Source organism: Petromyzon marinus, unplaced genomic scaffold, assembly GCF_048934315.1.
Source record: "Petromyzon marinus isolate PM22_M1 ecotype Great Lakes invasive population unplaced genomic scaffold, UKy_Petmar_22M1.pri1.0 PM_Scaffold_36, whole genome shotgun sequence".
NCBI classification, from domain to species: Eukaryota; Metazoa; Chordata; class Hyperoartia; order Petromyzontiformes; family Petromyzontidae; genus Petromyzon; species Petromyzon marinus.
Window position 1 is genome coordinate 16,470 of NW_027423346.1, and position 26,559 is coordinate 43,028.

At 51.9% G+C, this 26,559-nt stretch overlaps 1 protein-coding gene across 1 annotated transcript in view; it reads right to left on the reverse strand.

The window, feature by feature from the left end:
* Positions 1-254: 254 nt before the first annotated feature.
* Positions 255-26,559, reverse strand: part of LOC142923249 (lens fiber membrane intrinsic protein-like) — a 43,385-nt gene continuing 17,080 nt past the window's right edge. The window contains exons 3-6 of the mRNA XM_076064246.1: positions 25,073-25,127; positions 23,071-23,220; positions 6,161-6,295; positions 255-410 (exon numbers count right to left, since the gene is read on the reverse strand). Coding sequence (XP_075920361.1) covers positions 352-410; positions 6,161-6,295; positions 23,071-23,220; positions 25,073-25,127 — 399 coding nt within the window. The 3' untranslated portion in view covers positions 255-351. The remainder of the gene's footprint in view (positions 411-6,160; positions 6,296-23,070; positions 23,221-25,072; positions 25,128-26,559) is intronic.

Below are 26,559 nucleotides of genomic sequence, written 5' to 3' on the forward strand. Positions count from 1 at the left end.
TGTGTGTGTCAATGTGTGTGTGTCTATGTGTGTGTGTCTATGTGTGTGTGTGTCTATGTGTGTGTGTCTATGTGTGTGTGTGTATGTGTGTGTATGTGTCTATGTGTGTGTCTATGTTAGTGTCTGTGTGTGTCTATGTGTGTGTATGTGTCTATGTGTTTGACTATGTGTGTGTGTGTCTATGTGTGTGTGTGTCTATGTGTGTGTCTATCTGTGTGTGTGTGTCTATATGTGTGTGTCTATGTGTGAGTGTGTCTATGTTAGTGTCTGTGTGTGTGTGTCTGTGTGTGTCTATGTGTTTGTGTGTCTATGTCTGTGTGTGTCTAAGTGGGAGAGAGACATTGGTCGATTCTACTGCGGGTCAATGTCTCCGAGACCTTTGGCTTGGTACGAGCACATAGACAACATTCCTGCACTCAGATACACACAGAGAGACAAAGAGACACACAGACAAAGATGGCGTTACTCATGTCACCCAGGTAGCTTCTAGCAGGGCTGTAGAGAGTGAGTGAGTGGGTGAGTGAGTGGGTGGGTGAGTGAGTGAGTGGGTGAGTGAGTGAGTGGGTGGGTGAGTGGGTGAGTGAGTGGGTGAGTGAGTGAGTGGGTGAGTGGGTGGGTGAGTGAGTGAGTGGGTGAGTGGGTGAGTGAGTGGGTGGGTGAGTGAGTGAGTGGGTGAGTGAGTGAGTGAGCTGGTGAGTGAGTGAGCTGGTGAGTGAGCTGGTGAGTGAGTTAGTGAGTGGGTGAGTGAGTGAGTGAGTGGGTGAGTGAGTGGGTGAGTGAGTGAGCGGGTGAGTGAGTGGATGATTGAGTGAGTGAGTGGGTGAGTGAGTGAGTGGGTGGGTGGGTGAGTGAGTGGGTGAGTGAGTGAGTGGGTGAGTGAGTGAGTGGGTGAGTGAGTGAGTGGGTGAGTGAGTGGGTGAGTGAGTGAGTGACCTGGTGAGTGAGTGAGCTGGTGAGTGAGTGAGTGGTGAGTGAGTGAGTGAGTGGTGAGTGAGTGAGTGAAAGAGTGGTGAGTGAGTGACCAGGTGAGTGACCAGGTGAGCTTGTGTCTTACCAGCCATGAAGGTTAGTGAGTGACCTGGTGAGTGAGTGAGTGGTGAGTGAGTGAGTGAGCTGGCGAGTGAGTGAGTGAGTTGGTGAGTGAGCTGGTGAGTGAGCTGGTGAGTGAGTTAGTGAGTGAGTGAGCTGGTGAGTGAGTGGTGAGTGAGTGAGCTGGTGAGTGAGTGAGTGAGTGGTGAGTGAGTGAACTGCTGAGTGAGTGAGGTGGTAAGTGAGTGGTGAGTGAGTGGCGAGTGAGTGAGTGAGGTGGTGAGTGAGTGGTGAGTGAGTGAGTGAACTGGTGAGTGAGTGGCTGGTGAGTGAGTGAGTGACCAGGTGAGTGACCAGGTGAGTGAGTGAGCTGGTGAGTGAGTGAACAGGTGAGTGAGCTGGTGAGTGAGTGACCAGGTGAGTGGTGAGTGAGTGAGTGAGCTGGTGAGTGAGTGAGTGAGTGGTGAGTGAGTGAGCTGGTGAGTGAGTGAGTGGTGAGTGAGTGAGTGGTGAGTGAGTGAGCTGGTGAGTGAGTGACCAGGTGAGTGAGTGAGCTGGTGAGTGAGCTGGTGAGTGAGTGACCAGGTGACCAGGTGAGTGACCAGGTGAGTGAGTGGTGAGTGAGTGAGCTGGTGAGTGAGTGGTGAGTGAGTGAGCTGGTGAGTGAGTGAGTGAGTGGTGAGTGAGTGAACTGCTGAGTGAGTGAGTTGGTGAGTGAGTGACCAGGTGAGTGAGTGGTGAGTGAGTGAGCTGGTGAGTGAGTGACCAGGTGAGTGAGTGAGCTGGTGAGTGAGTGAGCTGGTGAGTGAGTGACCAGGTGACCAGGTGAGTGATCTGGTGAGTGACCAGGTGAGTGAGTGACCAGGTGAGTGACCAGGTGAGTGAGTGACCAGGTGAGTGACCAGGTGAGTGAGTGACCAGGTGAGTGACCAGGTGAGTGAGTGACCAGGTGAGTGACCAGGTGAGTGAGTGAGCTGGTGAGTGACCAGGTGAGTGACCAGGTGAGTGAGTGACCAGGTGAGTGACCAGGTGAGTGAGTGACCAGGTGAGTGACCAGGTGAGTGAGTGACCAGGTGAGTGACCAGGTGAGTGAGTGACCAGGTGAGTGACCAGGTGAGTGAGTGAGCTGGTGAGTGAGCTGGTGAGTGAGTGACCAGGTGACCAGGTGAGTGATCTGGTGAGTGACCAGGTGAGTGAGTGACCAGGTGAGTGACCAGGTGAGTGAGTGACCAGGTGAGTGACCAGGAGAGTGAGTGACCAGGTGAGTGACCAGGTGAGTGAGTGAGCTGGTGAGTGACCAGGTGAGTGACCAGGTGAGTGAGTGACCAGGTGAGTGACCAGGTGAGTGAGTGACCAGGTGAGTGACCAGGTGAGTGAGTGACCAGGTGAGTGAGTGAGCTGGTGAGTGACCAGGTGAGTGAGTGACCAGATGAGTGACCAGGTGAGTGAGTGAGCTGGTGAGTGACCAGGTGAGTGAGTGAGCTGGTGAGTGACCAGGTGAGTGAGTGACCAGATGAGTGACCAGGTGAGTGAGTGAGCTGGTGAGTGACCAGGTGAGTGAGTGAGCTGGTGAGTGACCAGGTGAGTGAGTGACCAGATGAGTGACCAGGTGAGTGAGTGACCAGGTGAGTGAGTGAGCTGGTGAGTGAGTGACCAGGTGAGTGACCAGGTGAGTGAGTGACCAGGTGAGTGACCAGGTGAGTGAGTGACCAGGTGAGTGACCAGGTGAGTGAGTGAGCTGGTGAGTGACCAGGTGAGTGAGTGACCAGGTGACCAGGTGAGTGAGTGACCAGGTGAGTGAGTGAGCTGGTGAGTGACCAGGTGAGTGAGTGAGCTGGTGAGTGACCAGGTGAGTGACCAGGTGAGTGAGTGACCAGGTGAGTGACCAGGTGAGTGACCAGGTGAGTGAGTGACCAGGTGAGTGACCAGGTGAGTGAGTGAGCTGGTGAGTGAGTGAGCTGGTGAGTGAGTGACCAGGTGACCAGGTGAGTGATCTGGTGAGTGACCAGGTGAGTGAGTGAGCTGGTGAGTGACCAGGTGAGTGAGTGAGCTGGTGAGTGACCAGGTGAGTGACCAGGTGAGTGAGTGACCAGGTGAGTGACCAGGTGAGTGAGTGACCAGGTGAGTGACCAGGTGAGTGACCAGGTGAGTGAATGACCAGGTGAGTGAGTGACCAGGTGAGTGAGTGACCAGGTGAGTGACCAGGTGAGTGAGTGACCAGGTGAGTGAGTGACCAGGTGAGTGACCAGGTGAGTGAGTGACCAGGTGAGTGACCAGGTGAGTGAATGACCAGGTGAGTGAGTGACCAGGTGAGTGAGTGACCAGGTGAGTGACCAGGGTGAGCGTGTGTCTTACCCGCGATGAAGGTGAATGAACTGGTGAGTGAGTGAGCTGATGAGTGACCAGGTGAGTGAGTGACCAGGTGAGTGAGTGACCTGGTGAGTGACCAGGTGAGTGAGTGAGCTGGTGAGTGACCAGGTGAGTGAGTGACCAGGTGAGTGAGTGACCAGGTGAGTGACCAGGTGAGTGAGTGAGCTGGTGAGTGACCTGATGAGTGAGCTGGTGAGTGAGTGACCAGGTGACCAGGTGAGTGACCAGGTGAGTGAGTGACGAGGTGAGTGACCAGGTGAGTGACCAGGTGAGTGACCAGGTGAGTGAGTGACCAGGTGAGTGAGTGACCAGGTGAGTGACCAGGTGAATGAGTGACCAGGTGAGTGACCAGGTGAGTGAGTGAGCTGGTGAGTGAGTGAGCTGGTGAGTGAGTGACCAGGTGACCAAGTGAGTGACCAGGTGAGTGAGTGACCAGGTGAGTGAGTGATCTGGTGAGTGACCAGGTGAGTGAGTGGGTGAACTGGTGAGTGACCAGGTGAGTGAGTGACCAGGTGAGTGAGTGATCTGGTGAGTGACCAGGTGAGTGACCAGGTGAGTGAGCTGGTGAGTGACCTGGTGAGTGACCTGGTGAGTGACCTGGTGAGTGACCATGTGAGTGAGTGAGCTGGTGAGTGACCATGTGAGTGAGTGAGCTGGTGAGTGACCAGGTGAGTGACCAGGTGAGTGAGCTGGTGAGTGACCTGGTGAGTGACCAGGTGAGTGACCAGGTGAGTGAGTGACCAGGTGAGTGAGTGAGCTGGTGAGTGACCAGGTGAGTGAGTGAGCTGGTGAGTGACCAGGTGAGTGAGTGACCAGGTGAGTGAGTGATCTGGTGAGTGACCAGGTGAGTGAGTGGGTGAACTGGTGAGTGACCAGGTGAGTGAGTGACCAGGTGAGTGAGTGAGCTGGTGAGTGAGTGACCAGGTGAGTGACCAGGTGAGTGACCAGGTGAGTGACCTGGTGAGTGACCAGGTGAGTGAGTGACCATGTGAGTGAGTGAGCTGGTGAGTGACCAGGTGAGTGAGTGAGCTGGTGAGTGACCAGGTGAGTGACCAGGTGAGTGACCAGGTGAGTGACCAGGTGAGTGAGTGACCAGGTGAGTGACCTGGTGAGTGACCAGGTGAGTGAGTGACCATGTGAGTGAGTGAGCTGGTGAGTGACCATGTGAGTGAGTGAGCTGGTGAGTGACCAGGTGAGTGACCAGGTGAGTGATCTGGTGAGTGACCAGGTGAGTGACCAGGTGAGTGAGTGACCAGGTGAGTGACCAGGTGAGTGTGTGTCTTACCCGCCATGAAGGTGAGTGAGTGACCTGGTTAGTGAGTGAGTGAGTGATTGAGTTAGTGGTGAGTGAGTGATTGAGTGAGTGGTGAGTGAGTGAGTGAGCTGGTGAGTGAGTGAATGACCAGGTGAGTGAGTGACCAGGTGAGTGAGTGACCAGGTGAGTGACCAGGTGAGTGAGTGAGCTGGTGAGTGACCAGGTGAGTGAGTGACCAGGTGAGTGAGTGACCAGGTGAGTGAGTGAATGACCAGGTGAGTGAGTGAGCTGGTGAGTGAGTGAGCTGGTGACCTGGTGAGTGACCAGGTGAGTGAGTGACCAGGTGAGTGACCAGGTGAGTGAGTGACCAGGTGAGTGAGTGACCAGGTGAGTGAGTGACCAGGTGAGTGACCAGGTGAGTGAGTGACCAGGTGAGTGAGTGACCAGGTGAGTGACCAGGTGAGTGAGTGACCAGGTGAGTGACCAGGTGAGTGAGTGACCAGGTGAGTGAGTGACCAGGTGAGTGACCAGGTGAGTGACCAGGTGAGTGAGTGAGTGAGTGAACTGGTGAGTGACCAGGTGAGCTTGTGTCTTACCCGCCATGAAGGTGAGTGAGTGGTGAGTGAGTGACCAGGTGAGTGAGTGAGCTGGTGAGTGAGTGACCAGGTGAGTGAGTGAGTGAGCTGGTGAGTGAGTGAGTGAGCTGGTGAGTGAGTGAGTGAGTGGTGAGTGAGTGAGCTGGTGAGTGAGTGAACAGGTGAGTGAGCTGGTGAGTGAGTGACCAGGTGAGTGGTGAGTGAGTGAGTGAGCTGGTGAGTGAGTGAGTGAGTGGTGAGTGAGTGAGCTGGTGAGTGAGTGAGTGGTGAGTGAGTGAGTGGTGAGTGAGTGAGCTGGTGAGTGAGTGACCAGGTGAGTGAGTGAGCTGGTGAGTGAGCTGGTGAGTGAGTGACCAGGTGACCAGGTGAGTGACCAGGTGAGTGACCAGGGTGAGCGTGTGTCTTACCCGCCATGAAGGTGAGTGAACTGGTGAGTGAGTGACCAGGTGAGTGACCAGGTGAGTGACCAGGTGAGTGAGTGACCAGGTGAGTGAGTGAGCTGGTGAGTGACCAGGTGAGTGAGTGACCAGGTGAGTGACCAGGGTGAGCGTGTGTCTCACCCGCCATGAAGGTGAGTGACCAGGTGATTGAGTGAGCTGGTGAGTGACCAGGTGAGTGAGTGACCAGGTGAGTGACCAGGTGAGTGAGTGACCAGGTGAGTGAGTGACCAGGTGAGTGAGTGACCAGGTGAGTGACCAAGGTGAGCGTGTGTCTCACCCGCCATGAAGGTGAGTGACCAGGTGATTGAGTGAGCTGGTGAGTGACCAGGTGAGTGAGTGACCAGGTGAGTGAGTGAGCTGGTGAGTGAGTGAGCTGGTGACCTGGTGAGTGACCAGGTGAGTGACCAGGTGAGTGAGTGACCAGGTGAGTGAGTGACCTGGTGAGTGACCAGGGTGAGCATGTGTCTCACCCGCCATGAAGGTGAGCATTAGCGCGGCCCAGCTGAGGAAGTATGACCACGAAAACTTCCAGTCCGTGTAGCGCTTGGCATGGACGTTGGCGGCGCTCGAGGAATAGACGGCCAGGGCCAGAGCCAAAAGCAGGGCTGGAGGGCACGGAGGAGGGAGGGTGGAGGTGCTGAGTCTATGGGTAGCAGTGCTGAGTCTATGGTACAGTGTTGAGTCTATGTGGCAGTGTTGAGTCTATGGTGCAGTGTTGAGTCTATGGTGCAGTGTTGAGTCTATGGTGCAGTGCTGAGTCTATGGTACAGTGTTGAGTCTATGGTGGCAGTGTTGAGTCTATGGTGCAGTGTTGAGTCTATGGTGCAGTGTTGAGTCTATGGGCAGTGCTGAGTCTATGGTGCAGTGTTGAGTCTATGGTGCAGTGTTGAGTCTATGGTGCAGTGTTGAGTCTATGGTGCAGTGTTGAGTCTATGGTGCAGTGTTGAGTCTATGGTGCAGTGTTGAGTCTATGGTGCAGTGTTGAGTCTATGGTGCAGTGTTGAGTCTATGGTGCAGTGTTGAGTCTATGGTGCAGTGTTGAGTCTATGGTGGCAGTGTTGAGTCTACGGTGCAGTGCTGAGTCTATGGTGGCAGTGTTGAGTCTATGGTGCAGTGTTGAGTCTATGGGCAGTGTTGAGTCTATGGTGCAGTGTTGAGTCTATGGTGCAGTGTTGAGTCTATGGTGCAGTGTTGAGTCTATGGTGCAGTGTTGAGTCTATGGGCAGTGCTGAGTCTATGGGTGGCAGTGTTGAGTCTATGGTGCAGTGTTGAGTCTATGGTGCAGTGTTGAGTCTATGGTTGGCAGTGTTGAGTCTATGGGTGGCAGTGTTGAGTCTATGGTGCTTTGCTGAGTCTATGGGTGGCAGTGTTGAGTCTATGGTGCAGTGTTGAGTCTATGGTGCAGTGTTGAGTCTATGGTGCAGTGTTGAGTCTATGGTGCAGTGTTGAGTCTATGGTGCAGTGTTGAGTCTATGGGTGGCAGTGTTGAGTCTATGGGGCAGTGTTGAGTCTATAGTGCAGTGTTGAGTCTATGGGTGGCAGTGCTGAGTCTATGGTGCAGTGTTGAGTCTATGGTGCAGTGTTGAGTCTATGGGCAGTGATGAGTCTATGGGCAGTGCAGAGTCTATGGTGCAGTCTTGAGTCTATGGGTGGCAGTGTTGAGTCTATGGTGCAGTGTTGAGTCTATGGTGCAGTGTTGAGTCTATGGTGCAGTGTTGAGTCTATGGGTGGCAGTGTTGAGTCTATGGTGCAGTGTTGAGTCTATGGTGCAGTGCTGAGTCTATGGTGCAGTGTTGAGTCTATGGTGCAGTGCTGAGTCTATGGTGGCAGTGTTGAGTCTATGGTGCAGTGTTGAGTCTATGGGCAGTGTTGAGTCTATGGTGCAGTGTTGAGTCTATGGTGCAGTGTTGAGTCTATGGTGCAGTGTTGAGTCTATGGTGCAGTGTTGAGTCTATGGGCAGTGCTGAGTCTATGGGTGGCAGTGTTGAGTCTATGGTGCAGTGTTGAGTCTATGGTGCAGTGTTGAGTCTATGGTTGGCAGTGTTGAGTCTATGGGTGGCAGTGTTGAGTCTATGGTGCAGTGCTGAGTCTATGGGTGGCAGTGTTGAGTCTATGGTGCAGTGTTGAGTCTATGGTGCAGTGTTGAGTCTATGGTGCAGTGTTGAGTCTATGGTGCAGTGTTGAGTCTATGGTGCAGTGTTGAGTCTATGGGTGGCAGTGTTGAGTCTATGGGGCAGTGTTGAGTCTATAGTGCAGTGTTGAGTCTATGGGTGGCAGTGCTGAGTCTATGGTGCAGTGTTGAGTCTATGGTGCAGTGTTGAGTCTATGGTTGGCAGTGTTGAGTCTATGGGTGGCAGTGTTGAGTCTATGGTGCAGTGTTGAGTCTATGGTGGCAGTGTTGAGTCTATGGTGGCAGTGTTGAGTCTATGGTGGCAGTGTTGAGTCTATGGTGCAGTGTTGAGTCTATGGTGCAGTGTTGAGTCTATGGTGCAGTGTTGAGTCTATGGTGCAGTGTTGAGTCTATGGTGAAGTGTTGAGTCTATGGTGCAGTGTTGAGTCTATGGGGCAGTGCTGAGTCTATGGTGCAGTGTTGAGTCTATGGTGCAGTGCTGAGTCTATGGTGCAGTGTTGAGTCTATGGTGCAGTGTTGAGTCTATGGTGCAGTGTTGAGTCTATGGTGCAGTGTTGAGTCTATGGTGCAGTGTTGAGTCTATGGTGCAGTGTTGAGTCTATGGTGCAGTGTTGAGTCTATGGTGCAGTGTTGAGTCTATGGTGCAGTGTTGAGTCTATGGTGCAGTGTTGAGTCTATGGGCAGTGATGAGTCTATGGGCAGTGCAGAGTCTATGGTGCAGTCTTGAGTCTATGGGTGGCAGTGTTGAGTCTATGGTGCAGTGTTGAGTCTATGGTGCAGTGTTGAGTCTATGGTGCAGTGTTGAGTCTATGGGTGGCAGTGTTGAGTCTATGGTGCAGTGTTGAGTCTATGGTGCAGTGCTGAGTCTATGGTGCAGTGTTGAGTCTATGGTGCAGTGCTGAGTCTATGGTGGCAGTGTTGAGTCTATGGTGCAGTGTTGAGTCTATGGGCAGTGTTGAGTCTATGGTGCAGTGTTGAGTCTATGGTGCAGTGTTGAGTCTATGGTGCAGTGTTGAGTCTATGGTGCAGTGTTGAGTCTATGGGCAGTGCTGAGTCTATGGGTGGCAGTGTTGAGTCTATGGTGCAGTGTTGAGTCTATGGTGCAGTGTTGAGTCTATGGTTGGCAGTGTTGAGTCTATGGGTGGCAGTGTTGAGTCTATGGTGCAGTGCTGAGTCTATGGGTGGCAGTGTTGAGTCTATGGTGCAGTGTTGAGTCTATGGTGCAGTGTTGAGTCTATGGTGCAGTGTTGAGTCTATGGTGCAGTGTTGAGTCTATGGTGCAGTGTTGAGTCTATGGGTGGCAGTGTTGAGTCTATGGGGCAGTGTTGAGTCTATAGTGCAGTGTTGAGTCTATGGGTGGCAGTGCTGAGTCTATGGTGCAGTGTTGAGTCTATGGTGCAGTGTTGAGTCTATGGTTGGCAGTGTTGAGTCTATGGGTGGCAGTGTTGAGTCTATGGTGCAGTGTTGAGTCTATGGTGGCAGTGTTGAGTCTATGGTGGCAGTGTTGAGTCTATGGTGGCAGTGTTGAGTCTATGGTGCAGTGTTGAGTCTATGGTGCAGTGTTGAGTCTATGGTGCAGTGTTGAGTCTATGGTGCAGTGTTGAGTCTATGGTGAAGTGTTGAGTCTATGGTGCAGTGTTGAGTCTATGGGGCAGTGCTGAGTCTATGGTGCAGTGTTGAGTCTATGGTGCAGTGCTGAGTCTATGGTGCAGTGTTGAGTCTATGGTGCAGTGTTGAGTCTATGGTGCAGTGTTGAGTCTATGGTGCAGTGTTGAGTCTATGGTGCAGTGTTGAGTCTATGGTGCAGTGTTGAGTCTATGGTGCAGTGTTGAGTCTATGGTGCAGTGTTGAGTCTATGGGTGGCAGTGCTGAGTCTATGGTGCAGTGTTGAGTCATGGCAGTGTTGAGTCTATGGGTGGCAGTGTTGAGTCTATGGTGCAGTGTTGAGTCTATGGTGCAGTGTTGAGTCTATGGTGCAGTGTTGAGTCTATGGTGCAGTGCTGAGTCTATGGTGCAGTATTGAGTCTATGGTGCAGTGTTGAGTCTATGGGCAGTGTTGAGTTTGTGGGCAGTGTTGAGTCTATGGGCAGTGTTGAGTCTATGGTGCAGTGCTGAGTCTATGGTGCAGTGTTGAGTCTATGGTGCAGTGCTGAGTCTATGGTGCAGTGTTGAGTCTATGGTGCAGTGTTGAGTCTATGGGTGGCAGTGTTGAGTCTATGGTGCAGTGTTGAGTCTATGGTGCAGTGCTGAGTCTATGGTGCAGTGTTGAGTCTATGGGTGGCAGTGTTGAGTCTATAGGTGGCAGTGTTGAGTCTATGGGTGGCAGTGTTGAGTCTATGGTGCAGTGTTGAGTCTATGGCAGTGTTGAGTCTATGGGTGGCAGTGTTGAGTCTATGGTGCAGTGTTGAGTCTATGGTGCAGTGTTGAGTCTATGGTGGCAGTGTTGAGTCTATGATGCAGTGCTGAGTCTATGATGCAGTGTTGAGTCTATGATGCAGTGTTGAGTCTATGGTGCAGTGCTGAGTCTATGGTACAGTGTTGAGTCTATGGTGGCAGTGTTGAGTCTATGGTGGCAGTGTTGAGTCTATGGTGCAGTGTTGAGTCTATGGTGCAGTGTTGAGTCTATGGTGCAGTGTTGAGTCTATGGTGCAGTGTTGAGTCTATGGGTGGCAGTGCTGAGTCTATGGTGCAGTGTTGAGTCTATGGTGCAGTGTTGAGTCTATGGTGCAGTGTTGAGTCTATGGTGCAGTGTTGAGTCTATGGTGCAGTGTTGAGTCTATGGTGCAGTGTTGAGTCTATGGTGGCAGTGTTGAGTCTACGGTGCAGTGCTGAGTCTATGGTGGCAGTGTTGAGTCTATGGTGCAGTGTTGAGTCTATGGGCAGTGTTGAGTCTATGGTGCAGTGTTGAGTCTATGGTGCAGTGTTGAGTCTATGGTGCAGTGTTGAGTCTATGGTGCAGTGTTGAGTCTATGGGCAGTGCTGAGTCTATGGGTGGCAGTGTTGAGTCTATGGTGCAGTGTTGAGTCTATGGTGCAGTGTTGAGTCTATGGTTGGCAGTGTTGAGTCTATGGGTGGCAGTGTTGAGTCTATGGTGCTTTGCTGAGTCTAAGGGGGGCAGTGTTGAGTCTATGGTGCAGTGTTGAGTCTATGGTGCAGTGTTGAGTCTATGGTGCAGTGTTGAGTCTATGGTGCAGTGTTGAGTCTATGGTGCAGTGTTGAGTCTATGGGTGGCAGTGTTGAGTCTATGGGGCAGTGTTGAGTCTATAGTGCAGTGTTGAGTCTATGGGTGGCAGTGCTGAGTCTATGGTGCAGTGTTGAGTCTATGGTGCAGTGTTGAGTCTATGGGCAGTGATGAGTCTATGGGCAGTGCTGAGTCTATGGTGCAGTCTTGAGTCTATGGGTGGCAGTGTTGAGTCTATGGTGCAGTGTTGAGTCTATGGTGCAGTGTTGAGTCTATGGTGCAGTGTTGAGTCTATGGGTGGCAGTGTTGAGTCTATGGTGCAGTGTTGAGTCTATGGTGCAGTGCTGAGTCTATGGTGCAGTGTTGAGTCTATGGTGCAGTGCTGAGTCTATGGTGGCAGTGTTGAGTCTATGGTGCAGTGTTGAGTCTATGGGCAGTGTTGAGTCTATGGTGCAGTGTTGAGTCTATGGTGCAGTGTTGAGTCTATGGTGCAGTGTTGAGTCTATGGTGCAGTGTTGAGTCTATGGGCAGTGCTGAGTCTATGGGTGGCAGTGTTGAGTCTATGGGTGGCAGTGTTGAGTCTATGGTGCAGTGCTGAGTCTATGGGTGGCAGTGTTGAGTCTATGGTGCAGTGCTGAGTCTATGGGTGGCAGTGTTGAGTCTATGGTGCAGTGTTGAGTCTATGGTGCAGTGTTGAGTCTATGGTGCAGTGCTGAGTCTATGGTGGCAGTGTTGAGTCTATGGTGCAGTGTTGAGTCTATGGGCAGTGTTGAGTCTATGGTGCAGTGTTGAGTCTATGGTGCAGTGTTGAGTCTATGGTGCAGTGTTGAGTCTATGGTGCAGTGTTGAGTCTATGGTGCAGTGTTGAGTCTATGGTTGGCAGTGTTGAGTCTATGGGTGGCAGTGTTGAGTCTATGGTGCAGTGCTGAGTCTATGGGTGGCAGTGTTGAGTCTATGGTGCAGTGTTGAGTCTATGGTGCAGTGTTGAGTCTATGGTGCAGTGTTGAGTCTATGGTGCAGTGTTGAGTCTATGGTGCAGTGTTGAGTCTATGGTGCAGTGTTGAGTCTATGGTGGCAGTGTTGAGTCTACGGTGCAGTGCTGAGTCTATGGTGGCAGTGTTGAGTCTATGGTGCAGTGTTGAGTCTATGGTGGCAGTGTTGAGTCTACGGTGCAGTGCTGAGTCTATGGTGGCAGTGTTGAGTCTATGGTGCAGTGTTGAGTCTATGGGCAGTGTTGAGTCTATGGTGCAGTGTTGAGTCTATGGTGCAGTGTTGAGTCTATGGTGCAGTGTTGAGTCTATGGTGCAGTGTTGAGTCTATGGGCAGTGCTGAGTCTATGGGTGGCAGTGTTGAGTCTATGGTGCAGTGTTGAGTCTATGGTGCAGTGTTGAGTCTATGGTTGGCAGTGTTGAGTCTATGGGTGGCAGTGTTGAGTCTATTGTGCAGTGCTGAGTCTATGGGTGGCAGTGTTGAGTCTATGGTGCAGTGTTGAGTCTATGGTGCAGGGTTGAGTCTATGGTGCAGTGTTGAGTCTATGGTGCAGTGTTGAGTCTATGGTTCAGTGTTGAGTCTATGGGTGGCAGTGCTGAGTCTGTGGTGCAGTGCTGAGTCTATGGTGCAGTGTTGAGTCTATGGTGCAGTGTTGAGTCTATGGGTGGCAGTGTTGAGTCTATGGTGCAGTGTTGAGTCTATGGTGCAGTGTTGAGTCTATGGTGGCAGTGCTGAGTCTGTGGTGCAGTGTTGAGTCTATGGTACAGTGTTGAGTCTATGGTGCAGTGTTGAGTCTATGGTGCAGTGTTGAGTCTATAGGTGGCAGTGTTGATTCTATGGGCAGTGTTGAGTCTATGGTGCAGTGCTGAGTCTATGGTGCAGTGTTGAGTCTATGGTGCAGTGTTGAGTCTATGGTGCAGTGTTGAGTCTATGGTGCAGTGCTGAGTCTACGGTGCAGTGTTGAGTCTATGGTGCAGTGTTGAGTCTATGGTGCAGTGTTGAGTCTATGGTGCAGTGCTGAGTCTATGGTGCAGTGCTGAGTCTACGGTGCAGTGCTGAGTCTATGGTGGCAGTGTTGAGTCTATGGTACAGTGTTGAGTCTATGGGTAGTGTTGAGTCTATGGGTGGCAGTGTTGAGTTTATGGTGCAGTGTTGAATCTACAGTGCAGTCTTGAGTCTATGGTGTAGTGTTGAGTCTATGGTGCAGTGTTGAGTCTATTGTGCATTGTTAGTCTATGGTGCAGTGCTGAGTCTATGGTGCAGTGCTGAGTCTATGGTGTAGTGCTGAGTCTATGGTGCAGTGTTGAGTCGATGGTGCAGTGCTGAGTCTATGGTGCAGTGCTGAGTCTATGGTACAGTGTTGAGTCTATGGTGCAGTGCTGAGTCTATAGTGCAGTGTTGAGTCTATGGTGCAGTCCTGAGTCTATGGGGAGTGTTGAGTCTATCGGTGGTGCTGAGTCTATGGTGCAGTGTTGAGTCTATGGTGCAGTGCTGAGTCTACGGTGCAGTGTTGAGTCTATGGTGCAGTGCTGAGTCTATGGTGCAGTGTTGACTCTATGGTGCAGTGTTGAGTCTATGGTGCAGTGTTGAGTCTATGGTGCAGTGTTGAGTCTTTAGGTGGCAGTGTTGAGTCTATGGGCGGTGCTGAGTCTATGGTGCAGTGTTGAGTCTATGGGTGGCAGTGTTGAGTCTATGGTGCAGTGTTGAGTCTATGGTGCAGTGTTGAGTCTATGGTGCAGTGCTGAGTCTATGGTGGCAGTGCTGAGTCTATGGTGCAGTGTTGAGTCTATGGTGCAGTGCTGAGTCTATGGTGCAGTGTTGAGTCTATGGTGCGGTGTTGAGTCTATGGTGCAGTGTTGAGTCTATGGTGCAGTGTTGAGTCTATGGTGCAGTGTTGAGTCTATGGTGCAGTGTTGAGTCTATGGTGCAGTGTTGAGTCTATGGTACAGTGTTGAGTCTATGGTGCAGTGTTTAGTCTATGGTGCCGTGCTGAGTCTATGGTGCAGTGTTGAGTCTATGGGTGGCAGTGTTGAGTCTATGGTGCAGTGTTGAGTCTATGGTGCAGTGTTGAGTCTATAGGTGGCAGTGTTGAGTCTATGGTGCAGTGTTGAGTCTATGGTGCAGTGTTGAGTCTATGAGTGGCAGTGTTGAGTCTATGGTGCAGTGCTGGGTCTATGGTGCAGTGCTGAGTCTGTGGTGCAGTGCTGAGTCTATGGTGCAATGTTGAGTCTATGGTGCAGTGTTGAGTCTATGGTGCAGTGCTGAGTCTACGGTGCAGTGTTGAGTCTGTGGTGCAGTGTTGAGTCTATGGTGCAGTGTTGAGTCTATGGTGCAGTGTTGAGTCTATGGTGCAGTGTTGAGTCTATGGTGCAGTGTTGAGTCTATGGTGCAGTGTTGAGTCTATGGTGCAGTGTTGAGTCTATGGGGCAGTGCTGAGTCTATGGTGCAGTGTTGAGTCTATGGTGCAGTGCTGAGTCTATGGTGCAGTGTTGAGTCTATGGTGCAGTGTTGAGTCTATGGTGCAGTGTTGAGTCTATGGTGCAGTGTTGAGTCTATGGTGCAGTGTTGAGTCTATGGTGCAGTGCTGAGTCTATAGTGCAGTGTTGAGTCTATGGTGCAGTCCTGAGTCTATGGGGAGTGTTGAGTCTATCGGTGGTGCTGAGTCTATGGTGCAGTGTTGAGTCTATGGTGCAGTGCTGAGTCTACGGTGCAGTGTTGAGTCTATGGTGCAGTGCTGAGTCTATGGTGCAGTGTTGACTCTATGGTGCAGTGTTGAGTCTATGGTGCAGTGTTGAGTCTATGGTGCAGTGTTGAGTCTTTAGGTGGCAGTGTTGAGTCTATGGGCGGTGCTGAGTCTATGGTGCAGTGTTGAGTCTATGGGTGGCAGTGTTGAGTCTATGGTGCAGTGTTGAGTCTATGGTGCAGTGTTGAGTCTATGGTGCAGTGCTGAGTCTATGGTGGCAGTGCTGAGTCTATGGTGCAGTGTTGAGTCTATGGTGCAGTGCTGAGTCTATGGTGCAGTGTTGAGTCTATGGTGCGGTGTTGAGTCTATGGTGCAGTGTTGAGTCTATGGTGCAGTGTTGAGTCTATGGTGCAGTGTTGAGTCTATGGTGCAGTGTTGAGTCTATGGTGCAGTGTTGAGTCTATGGTACAGTGTTGAGTCTATGGTGCAGTGTTTAGTCTATGGTGCCGTGCTGAGTCTATGGTGCAGTGTTGAGTCTATGGGTGGCAGTGTTGAGTCTATGGTGCAGTGTTGAGTCTATGGTGCAGTGTTGAGTCTATAGGTGGCAGTGTTGAGTCTATGGTGCAGTGTTGAGTCTATGGTGCAGTGTTGAGTCTATGAGTGGCAGTGTTGAGTCTATGGTGCAGTGCTGGGTCTATGGTGCAGTGCTGAGTCTGTGGTGCAGTGCTGAGTCTATGGTGCAATGTTGAGTCTATGGTGCAGTGTTGAGTCTATGGTGCAGTGCTGAGTCTACGGTGCAGTGTTGAGTCTGTGGTGCAGTGTTGAGTCTATGGTGCAGTGTTGAGTCTATGGTGCAGTGTTGAGTCTATGGTGCAGTGTTGAGTCTATGGTGCAGTGTTGAGTCTATGGTGCAGTGTTGAGTCTATGGTGCAGTGTTGAGTCTATGGGGCAGTGCTGAGTCTATGGTGCAGTGTTGAGTCTATGGTGCAGTGCTGAGTCTATGGTGCAGTGTTGAGTCTATGGTGCAGTGTTGAGTCTATGGTGCAGTGTTGAGTCTATGGTGCAGTGTTGAGTCTATGGTGCAGTGTTGAGTCTATGGTGCAGTGTTGAGTCTATGGTGCAGTGTTGAGTCTATGGGTGGCAGTGCTGAGTCTATGGTGCAGTGTTGAGTCTATGGCAGTGTTGAGTCTATGGGTGGCAGTGTTGAGTCTATGGTGCAGTGTTGAGTCTATGGTGCAGTGTTGAGTCTATGGTGCAGTGTTGAGTCTATGGTGCAGTGCTGAGTCTATGGTGCAGTGTTGAGTCTATGGTGCAGTGTTGAGTCTATGGGCAGTGTTGAGTTTGTGGGCAGTGTTGAGTCTATGGGCAGTGTTGAGTCTATGGTGCAGTGCTGAGTCTATGGTGCAGTGTTGAGTCTATGGTGCAGTGCTGAGTCTATGGTGCAGTGTTGAGTCTATGGTGCAGTGTTGAGTCTATGGGTGGCAGTGTCGAGTCTATGGTGCAGTGTTGAGTCTATGGTGCAGTGCTGAGTCTATGGTGCAGTGTTGAGTCTATGGTGCAGTGTTGAGTCTGTGGTGCAGTGTTGAGTCTATGGTGGCAGTGTTGAGTATATGGGTGGCAGTGTTGAGTCTATAGGTGGCAGTGTTGAGTCTATGGGTGGCAGTGTTGAGTCTATGGGTTGCAGTGTTGAGTCTATGGTGCAGTGTTGAGTCTATGGTGCAGTGTTGAGTCTATGGTGCAGTGTTGAGTCTATGGTGCAGTGTTGAGTCTATGGTGCAGTGTTGAGTCTATGGTGGCAGTGTTGAGTCTACGGTGCAGTGCTGAGTCTATGGTGGCAGTGTTGAGTCTATGGTGCAGTGTTGAGTCTATGGGCAGTGTTGAGTCTATGGTGCAGTGTTGAGTCTATGGTGCAGTCTTGAGTCTATGGTGCAGTGTTGAGTCTATGGTGCAGTGTTGAGTCTATGGGCAGTGCTGAGTCTATGGGTGGCAGTGTTGAGTCTATGGTGCAGTGTTGAGTCTATGGTGCAGTGTTGAGTCTATGGTTGGCAGTGTTGAGTCTATGGGTGGCAGTGTTGAGTCTATGGTGCAGTGCTGATTCTATGGGTGGCAGTGTTGAGTCTATGGTGCAGTGTTGAGTCTATGGTGCAGTGTTGAGTCTATGGTGCAGTGTTGAGTCTATGGTGCAGTGTTGAGTCTATGGTGCAGTGTTGAGTCTATGGGTGGCAGTGCTGAGTCTGTGGTGCAGTGCTGAGTCTATGGTGCAGTGTTGAGTCTATGGTGCAGTGTTGAGTCTATGGGTGGCAGTGTTGAGTCTATGGTGCAGTGTTGAGTCTATGGTGCAGTGTTGAGTCTATGGTGGCAGTGCTGAGTCTATGGTGCAGTGTTGAGTCTATGGTACAGTGTTGAGTCTATGGTGCAGTGTTGAGTCTATGGTGCAGTGTTGAGTCTATAGGTGGCAGTGTTGAGTCTATGGGCAGTGTTGAGTCTATGGTGCAGTGCTGAGTCTATGGTGCAGTGTTGAGTTTATGGTGCAGTGTTGAGTCTATGGTGCAGTGTTGAGTCTATGGTGCAGTGCTGAGTCTACGGTGCAGTGTTGAGTCTATGGTGCAGTGTTGAGTCAATGGTGCAGTGTTGAGTCTATGGTGCAGTGCTGAGTCTATGGTGCAGTGCTGAGTCTACGGTGCAGTGCTGAGTCTATGGTGGCAGTGTTGAGTCTATGGTACAGTGTTGAGTCTATGGGTAGTGTTGAGTCTATGGGTGGCAGTGTTGAGTTTATGGTGCAGTGTTGAATCTACAGTGCAGTCTTGAGTCTATGGTGTAGTGTTGAGTCTATGGTGCAGTGTTGAGTCTATTGTGCAGTGTTGAGTCTATGGTGCAGTGCTGAGTCTATGGTGCAGTGCTGAGTCTATGGTGTTGTGCTGAGTCTATGGTGCAGTGTTGAGTCGATGGTGCAGTGCTGAGTCTATGGTGCAGTGCTGAGTCTATGGTACAGTGTTGAGTCTGTGGTGCAGTGCTGAGTCTATAGTGCAGTGTTGAGTCTATGGTGCAGTGCTGAGTCTATGGGGAGTGTTGAGTCTATCGGCGGTGCTGAGTCTATGGTGCAGTGTTGAGTCTATGGTGCAGTGTTGAGTCTATGGTGCAGTGCTGAGTCTATGGTGCAGTGTTGAGTCTATGGTGCAGTGCTGAGTCTATGGTGCAGTGTTGACTCTATGTTGCAGTGTTGAGTCTATGGTGCAGTGTTGAGTCTATGGTGCAGTGTTGAGTCTATAGGTGGCAGTGTTGAGTCTATGGGTGGTGCTGAGTCTATGGTGCAGTGTTGAGTCTATGGGTGGCAGTGTTGAGTCTATGGTGCAGTGTTGAGTCTATGGTGCAGTGTTGAGTCTATGGTGCAGTGCTGAGTCTATGGTGGCAGTGCTGAGTCTATGGTGCAGTGTTGAGTCTATGGTGCAGTGCTGAGTCTATGGTGCAGTGTTGAGTCTATGGTGCGGTGTTGAGTCTATGGTGCAGTGTTGAGTCTATGGTGCAGTGTTGAGTCTATGGTGCAGTGTTGAGTCTATGGTGCAGTGTTGAGTCTATGGTACAGTGTTGAGTCTATGGTGCAGTGTTGAGTCTATGGTGCCGTGCTGAGTCTATGGTGCAGTGTTGAGTCTATGGGTGGCAGTGTTGAGTCTTTGGTGCAGTGTTGAGTCTATGGTGCAGTGTTGAGTCTATAGGTGGCAGTGTTGAGTCTATGGTGCAGTGTTGAGTCTATGGTGCAGTGTTGAGTCTATGAGTGGCAGTGTTGAGTCTATGGTGCAGTGCTGAGTCTATGGTGCAGTGCTGAGTCTGTGGTGCAGTGCTGAGTCTATGGTGCAATGTTGAGTCTATGGTGCAGTGTTGAGTCTATGGTGCAGTGCTGAGTCTACGGTGCAGTGTTGAGTCTGTGGTGCAGTGTTGAGTCTATGGTGCAGTGTTGAGTCTATGGTGCAGTGTTGAGTCTATGGTGCAGTGTTGAGTCTATGGTGCAGTGTTGAGTCTATGGTGCAGTGTTGAGTCTATGGTGCAGTGTTGAGTCTATGGTGCAGTGTTGAGTCTATGGTGCAGTGTTGAGTCTATAGGTGGCAGTGTTGAGTCTATGGGCGGTGCTGAGTCTATGGTGCAGTGTTGAGTCTATGGGTGGCAGTGTTGAGTCTATGGTGCAGTGTTGAGTCTATGGTGCAGTGTTGACTCTATCGTGCAGTGCTGAGTCTATGGTGGCAGTGCTGAGTCTATGGTGCAGTGTTGAGTCTATGGTGCAGTGCTGAGTCTATAGGTGGCAGTGTTGAGTCTATGGTGCAGTGTTGAGTCTATGGTGCAGTGTTGAGTCTATGAGTGGCAGTGTTGAGTCTATGGTGCAGTGCTGAGTCTATGGTGCAGTGTTGAGTCTATGGTGCGGTGTTGAGTCTATGGTGCAGTGTTGAGTCTATGGTGCAGTGTTGAGTCTATGGTGCAGTGCTGAGTCTGTGGTGCAGTGTTGAGTCTATGGTGCAGTGCTGAGTCTATGGTGCTGTGCTGAGTCTATGGTGCAGTGCTGAGTCTATGGTGCAGTGCTGAGTCTATGGTGCAGTGCTGAGTCTATTGTGCAGTGCTGAGTCTATGGTGCAGTGCTGAGTCTATGGGTCTCAATGCTGAGTCTGTGGGTCTCAGTGCTGAGTCCTTGGGTCTCAGTGCTGAGTATTTGGCAGTGTTGAGTCTGTAGGTCTCAGTTCTGAGTCTGTGGGTCTCAGTGCTGAGTCTGTAGGTCTCAGTGTTGAGTCTGTAGGTCTCAGTGTTGAGTCTGTGGGCCTCAGTGTTGAGTCTGTGGGTCTCAGTGCTGAGTCTGTGGGTCTCAATGCTGAGTCTGTGGGTCTCAGTGCTGAGTCTGTGGGTCTCAGTGCTGAGTCTGTGGGTATCAGTGCTGAGTCTGTGACAGTGCTGAGTCTGTGGGTCTCAGTGTTGAGTCTATGGGTCTCAGTGTTGAGTCTGTGGGTCTCAGTGGTGAGTCTGTGGGTCTCAGTATTGAGTCTGTGGGTCTCAGTGTTGAGTCTGTGGGTCTCTGTGTGAGTCTGCGGGTCTCAATGCTGAGTCGTTGGGTCTCAGTGTTGAGTCTGTGGGTCTCAGTACTGAGTCTGTGGGTCTCAGTGCTGGGACTGTGGGTCTCAGTGCTGAGTCTGTGGCAGTGCTGAGTCTATGGGTCTCAGTGCTGAGTCTGTGGGTCTCAATGCTGAGTCTGTGGGTCTCAGTGTTGAGTCTGTGGGTCTCAGAGCTGAGTCTGTGGGTCTCAGTGCTGAGCCTGTGGGTCTCAGTGGTGAGTCTGTGGGTCTCAGTATTGAGTCTGTGGGTCTCAGTGCTGAGTCTGTGACAGTGTTGAGTCTGTGGGTCTCAATGCTGAGTCTGTGACAGTGTTGAGTCTGTGGGTCTCAATGCTGAGTCTGTGGGTCTCAGTGCTGAGTCTGTGGGTCTCAGTGCTGAGTCTATGGGTCACAGTGTTGAGTCTGTGGGTCTCAGTGTTGAGTCTTTGGGTCTCAATGTTCAGTCTGTGGGTCTCAGTGCTGAGTCTGTGGGTCTCAGTGCTGAGTCTTTGGGTCTTAGTGCTGAGTCTGTGGCAGTGCTGCGTCTGTGGGTCTCAGTGCTGAGTCTGTGGGTCTCAATGTTGAGTCTGTTGGTCTCAGCGGTGAGTCTATGGCAGTGCTGAGTCTGTGGGTCTCAGCTCTGAGTCTGTGGGTCTCAGTACTGAGTCTGTGGGTCTCAGTACTGAGTCTGTGGGTCTGAGTGCTGAGTCTGTGACAGTGCTGAGTCTGTGGGTCTCAGTGTTGAGTCTGTGGGTCTCAGTGTTGAGTCTGTGGGTCTCAGTGTTGAGTCTGTGGGTCTCAATGCTGAGTCTGTGGGTCTCAGTGCTGAGTATGTGGGTCTCATAGTTGAGTCTGTGGGTCTCATCGCTGAGTCTGTGCGTCTCAGTGTTGAGTCTGTGGGTCTCAATGCTGAGTCTGTGGGTCTCAGTGTTGAGTCTATGGCTCTCAGTGCTGAGTCTGAGGGTCTCAGTGCTGAGTCTTTGGGTCTCTGTGTTGAGTCTATGGGTCTCAGTGCTGAGTCTGTAGGTCTCAGTGTTGAGTCTATGGCAGTGCTGAGTCCATGGGTCTCAGTCTTGAGTCTGTGGGTCTCAGTGCTGAGTCTGTGACAGTGCTGAGTCTGTGGGTCTCAGTGTTGAGTCTGTGGGTCTCAATGCTGAGTCTATGGTGCAGTGCTGAGTCTGTGGGTCTCAGTGCTGAGTCTGTGGGTCTCAGTGCTGAGTCTGTGGGTCTCAATGCTGAGTCTGTGGGTCTCAGTGTTGAGTCTGTGGGTCTCAATGCTGAGTCTGTGGGTCTCAGTGCTGAGTCTGTGACAGTGCTGAGTCTGTGGGTCTCAGTGCTGAGTCTATGGCAGTGCTGAGTCTGTGGGTCTCAATGCTGAGTCTGTGGGTCTCAGTGTTGAGTCTGTGGGTCTCAGAGCTGAGTCTGTGGGTCTCACTGCTGAGTCTGTGGGTCTCAGTGTTGAGTCTGTGGGTCTCAGTGCTGAGACTGTGGGTCTCAGTGCTGAGTCTGTGACAGTGCTGAGTCTGTGGGTCTCAGTGCTGAGTCTGTGGGTCTCAGTGCTGAGTCTGTGGGTCTCAGTGGTGAGTCTGTGGGTCTCAGTATTGAGTCTGTGGGTCTCAGTGTTGAGTCTGTGGGTCTCTGTGTGAGTCTGCGGGTCTCAATGCTGAGTCGTTGGGTCTCAGTGTTGAGTCTGTGGGTCTCAGTACTGAGTCTGTGGGTCTCAGTGCTGGGTCTGTGGGTCTCAGTGCTGAGTCTGTGGCAGTGCTGAGTCTATGGGTCTCAGTGCTGAGTCTGTGGTTCTCAGTGCTGAGTCTATAGGTCTCAGTGCTGAGTCTGTGGGTCTCAATGCTGAGTCTGTGGGTCTCAGTGTTGAGTCTGTGGGTCTCAGAGCTGAGTCTGTGGGTCTCAGTGCTGAGTCTGTGGGTCTCAGTGGTGAGTCTGTGGGTCTCAGTATTGAGTCTGTGGGTCTCAGTGTTGAGTCTGTGGGTCTCTGTGTGAGTCTGCGGGTCTCAATGCTGAGTCGTTGGGTCTCAGTGTTGAGTCTGTGGGTCTCAGTGCTGAGTCTGTGGGTCTCAGTGCTGAGTCTGTGGGTCTCAGTGGTGAGTCTGTGGGTCTCAGTGGTGAGTCTGTGGGTCTCAGTGTTGAGTCATTGCGTTTCAATGCTGAGTCTGTGGGTCTCAGTGCTGAGTCTGTGGGTCTCAGTGCTGAGTCTGTGGGTCTCAGTGCTGAGTCTGTGGGTCTCAATGCTGAGTCTATGGGGCAGCGCTGATTCTGTGGGTTTCAGTGCTGAGTCTGTGGGTCTCAGTGATGAGTCTATGGGTCTCAGTGCTGAGTCTATGGCAGTGCTGAGTCTGTGGGTCTCAGTGTTGAGTCTATGGCAGTGCTCAGTCTGTGGGTCTCATTGCTGAGTCTGTAGGTGTCAGTGCTGAGTCTGTGGGTCTCAATACTGAGTCTGTGGGTCTCACTGCTGAGTCTGTGGGTGAGTGAGTGAGTGAATGGGTGAGTAATGACTGAGTGACTGAGTGAGTGACTGAGTGAGTGAGTGAATGAGTGACTGAGTGAGTGAGTGAATGAGTGACTGAGTGATTGAGTGACTGAGTGACTGGGTGTGTGAGTGACTGAGTGAGTGAGTGAGTGACTGAGTGACTGGGTGAATGAGTGACTGAGTGAGTGACTGAGTGAGTGAGTGAATGAGTGACTGAGTGAGTGACTGAGTGAGTGAGTGAATGAGTGACTGAGTGAGTGAGTGAGTGAATGAGTGACTGAGTGATTGAGTGACTGAGTGACTGGGTGTGTGAGTGACTGAGTGAGTGAGTGAGTGACTGAGTGACTGGGTGAATGAGTGACTGAGTGAATGAGTGAGTGACTGAGTAACTGATTGAGTGAATGACTGAGTAAGTGACTGAGTGACTGAGTGAGTGACTGAGTGAGTGAGTGAATGAGTGGCTGAGTGAGTGAGTGAGTGAATGAGTGACTGAGTGATTGAGTGACTGAGTGACTGAGTGAGTGAGTGAATGAGTGACTATGTAAGTGACTGAGTGACTGAGTGAGTGACTGAGAGAGTGAATGAGTGACTGAGTGAGTGAGTGAATGAGTGACTGAGTGAGTGAGTGACTGAGTGAGTGAGTGAGTGACTGAGTGACTGAGTGAGTGACTGAGTGAGTGAATGAGTGACTGAGTGAGTAACTGAGTGAGTGACTGAGTGACTGGGTGAGTGAGTGGGTGAGTGTCTGAGTGAATGAGTGACTGAGTGAGTGAATGACTGAGTAAGTGACTGAGTGACTGAGTGAGTAAGTGACTGAGTGATTGAGTGAATGAGTGGTTACCAGCGAGCATGAAGACGAGTCCGCTGATCCAGGTTCGGTCCAGACGGTAGAAGGATCTCGAGTTGTTGAAGGCGAAGGCACCACATGCCACAGCAGCCACGCAGACGATCAGCGAGAGGAGGAGCAGAGCTCTTGTCGTGTCCATGAACGCTGAGGGCGGGAGACGGTGGGTGGGTGGGTGAGTGGGTGGGTGGGTGAGTGAGTGGGTGAGTGGGTGGGTGGGTGGGTGAGTGAGTGGGTGAGTGAGTGAGTGGGTGAGTGGGTGGGTGGGTGGGTGAGTGGGTGAGTGGGTGGGTGGGTGAGTGAGTGGGTGAGTGAGTGAGTGGGTGAGTGAGTGAGTGAGTGGGTGGGTGAGTTGGTGAGTGAGTGATTGGGTGATTGGGTGGGTGAGTGGGTGGGTGGGTGGGTGAGTGGGTGAGTGGGTGGGTGGGTGGGTGAGTGGGTGGGTGAGTGAGTGAGTGAGTGGGTGCGTGGGTGCGTGGGTGAGTGAGTAAGTGGGTGAATGGGTGAGTGGGTGGGTGAGATAGTGAGTGGGTGAGTTGGTGGGTGGGTGGGTGGGTAAGTGAGTGGGTGGGTGGGTGAGTGAGTGGGTGGGTGGGTGAGTGGGTGGGTGAGTGAGTGAGTTGGTGGGTTGGTGGGTGGGTGAGTGAGTGAGTGGGTGGGTGAGTGGGTGAGTTGGTGGGTGGGTGAGTAAGTGAGTGAGTGAGTGGAAGGGATAGTGGGTGGGTGAGTTGGTGAGTGAGTTATTGGGTGAGTGGGTGGGTGAGTGGGTGGGTGGGTGGGTGAGTGGGTGAGTGGGTGGGTGGGTGGGTGAGTGGGTGGGTTGGTGAGTGAGTGAGTGAGTGGGTGAGTGGGTGGGTGAGTGGGTGGGTGAGTGGGTGGGTGGGTGGGTGAGTGGGTGGGTGAGTGGGTGGGTGGGTGGGTGAGTGGGTGAGTGGGTGAGTCGGTGAGTGGGTGGGTGGGTGGGTGAGTGAGTGAGTGAGTGGGTGAGTGGGTGGGTGAGTGGGTGGGTGAGTGAGTGGGTGAGTGGGTGGGTGGGTGGGTGGGTCGGTGAGTGAGTGAGTGGGTGAGTGGAAGGGAGAGTGGGTGGGTGAGTTGGTGAGTGAGTGATTGGGTGAGTGGGTGGGTGAGTGGGTGGGTGGGTGGGTGAGTGAGTGAGTGGGTGAGTGGGTGAGTGGGTGGGTGGGTGGGTGAGTGAGTGAGTGAGTGGGTGAGTGGGTGGGTGAGTGAGTGGGTGAGTGGGTGGGTGAGTGAGTTGGTGGGTGGGTGAGTTCGTGGGTGGGTCGGTGAGTGGGTGAGTGGGAGGGAGAGTGGGTGGGTGAGTGGGTGAGTGAGTGAGTGGGTGAGTGGGTGAGTGAGTGGGTGGGTGAGTGGGTGAGTGAGTGGGTGAGTGAGTGAGTGGGAGAGTGGGTGGGTTGGTGAGTGGGTGAGTGAGTGAGTGAGTGGGTGAGTGAGTGAGTGAGTGGATGGGTGAGTGGGTGGGTGAGTGGGTGGGTGAGTGAGTGAGTGAGTGGGTGAGTGGATGGGTGAGTGGGTGGGTGCATGGGTGAGTGAGTGAGTGAGTGGGTGAATGGGTGAGTGAGTGGGTGGGTGGGTGAGTGAGTGAGTGAGTGGGTGGGTGAGTGGGTGAGTGAGTGGGTGAGTGGGTGGGTGAGTGGGTGAGTGAGTGAGTGGGTGAGTGAGTGGGTTAGTGGGTGGGAGAGTGGGTGGGTGAGTGGGTGCGTGAGTGAGTGGGTGAGTGAGTGGGTGAGTGGGTAATTAATTGTGTGGGTGAGTGGATAGGTGGGTGGGTGAGTGGGTGCTTGAGTGGATTATTGAGCGAATGGGTGAGTGGGTGGGTTGGTGAGTGGGTGAGTGAGAGAGTGGGTGAGTGAGTGGGTGGGTGAGTGGGTGGGTGGATGAGTGAATGAGTGAATAAGTGGGTGAGTGAGTGAGTGAATGAGTGGGTGAATGAGTGGGTGAGTGAGTAGAGTGAATGAGTGGGTGAGTGAGTGTTACTCACCCATTGTATCCGTGTGGTAGTAACATTTATTACCCACGCAGTATCTCCACAGCCCCTACAAATCAACAACATGAACAAAAACATCAGTGTTGAGTCTATGGGCAGTGTTGAGTCTATGGTGCAGTGTTGAGTCTATGGGCAGTGTTGAGTCTATGGTGCAGTGTTGAGTCTATGGTGCAGTGCTGAGTCTATGGTGCAGTGTTGCGTCTATAGTGCAGTGTTGAGTCTATGGTGCAGTGTTGAGTCTATGGTGCAGTGTTGAGTCTATGGTGCAGTGCTGAGTCTATGGTGCAGTGTTGCGTCTATAGTGCAGTGTTGAGTCTATGGTGCAGTGTTGAGTCTATGGTGCAGTGCTGAGTCTATGGTGCAGTGCTGAGTCTATGGTGCAGTGCTGAGTCTATGGTGCAGTGTTGAGTCTATGGTGCAGTGTTGAGTCTATGGTGCAGTGCTGAGTCTATGGTGCAGTGTTGAGTCTATGGTGCAGTGTTGAGTCTATGGGCAGTGCTGATTCTATGACAGTGTTGAGTCTATGGGCAGTGTTGAGTCTATGGTGCAGTGTTGAGTCTATGGTGCAGTGTTGAGTCTATGGGCAGTGTTGAGTCTATGGGAAGTGTTGAGTCTATGGTGCAGTGTTGAGTCTATGGGCAGTGTTGAGTCTATTGTGCAGTGCTGAGTCTATGGTGCAGTGTTGAGTCTATGGGTGGCAGTGTTGAGTCTATGGTGCAGTGCTGAGTCTATAGGCAGTGTTGAGTCTATGGTGCAGTGTTGAGTCTATGGTGCAGTGCTGAGTCTATGGTGCAGTGTTGAGTCTATGGTGCAGTGCTGAGTCTATGGTGGCAGTGCTGAGTCTATGGGTGGCAGTGTTGAGTCTATGGTGCAGTGTTGAGTCTATGGTGCAGTGCTGAGTCTATGGTGCAGTGTTGAGTCTATGGTGCAGTGTTGAGTCTATGGTGCAGTGTTGAGTCTATGGTGCAGTGTTGAGTCTATGGTGCAGTGCTGAGTCTATGGTGCAGTGTTGAGTCTATGGTGGCAGTGTTGAGTCTATGGTGCAGTGTTGAGTCTATGGTGCAGTGTTGAGTCTATGGTGCAGTGCTGAGTCTATGGTGCAGTGTTGAGTCTATGGTGCAGTGTTTAGTCTATGGTGCAGTGCTGAGTCTATGGTGCAGTGCTGAGTCTATGGTGCAGTGCTGAGTCTATGGTGCAGTGCTGAGTCTATGGTGCAGTGTTGAGTCTATGGTGCAGTGCTGAGTCTATGGTGCAGTGCTGAGTCTATGGTGCAGTGCTGAGTCTATGGTGCAGTGTTGAGTCTATGGTGCAGTGCTGAGTCTATGCTGTAGTGTTGAATCTATGGTGCAGTGTTGAGTCTATGGTGGCAGTGTTGATTCTATGGTGCAGTGTTGAGTCTATGGTGCAGTGTTGAGTCTATGGTGCAGTGTTGAGTCTATGGTGCAGTGCTGAGTCTATGGTGCAGTGTTGAGTCTATGGGT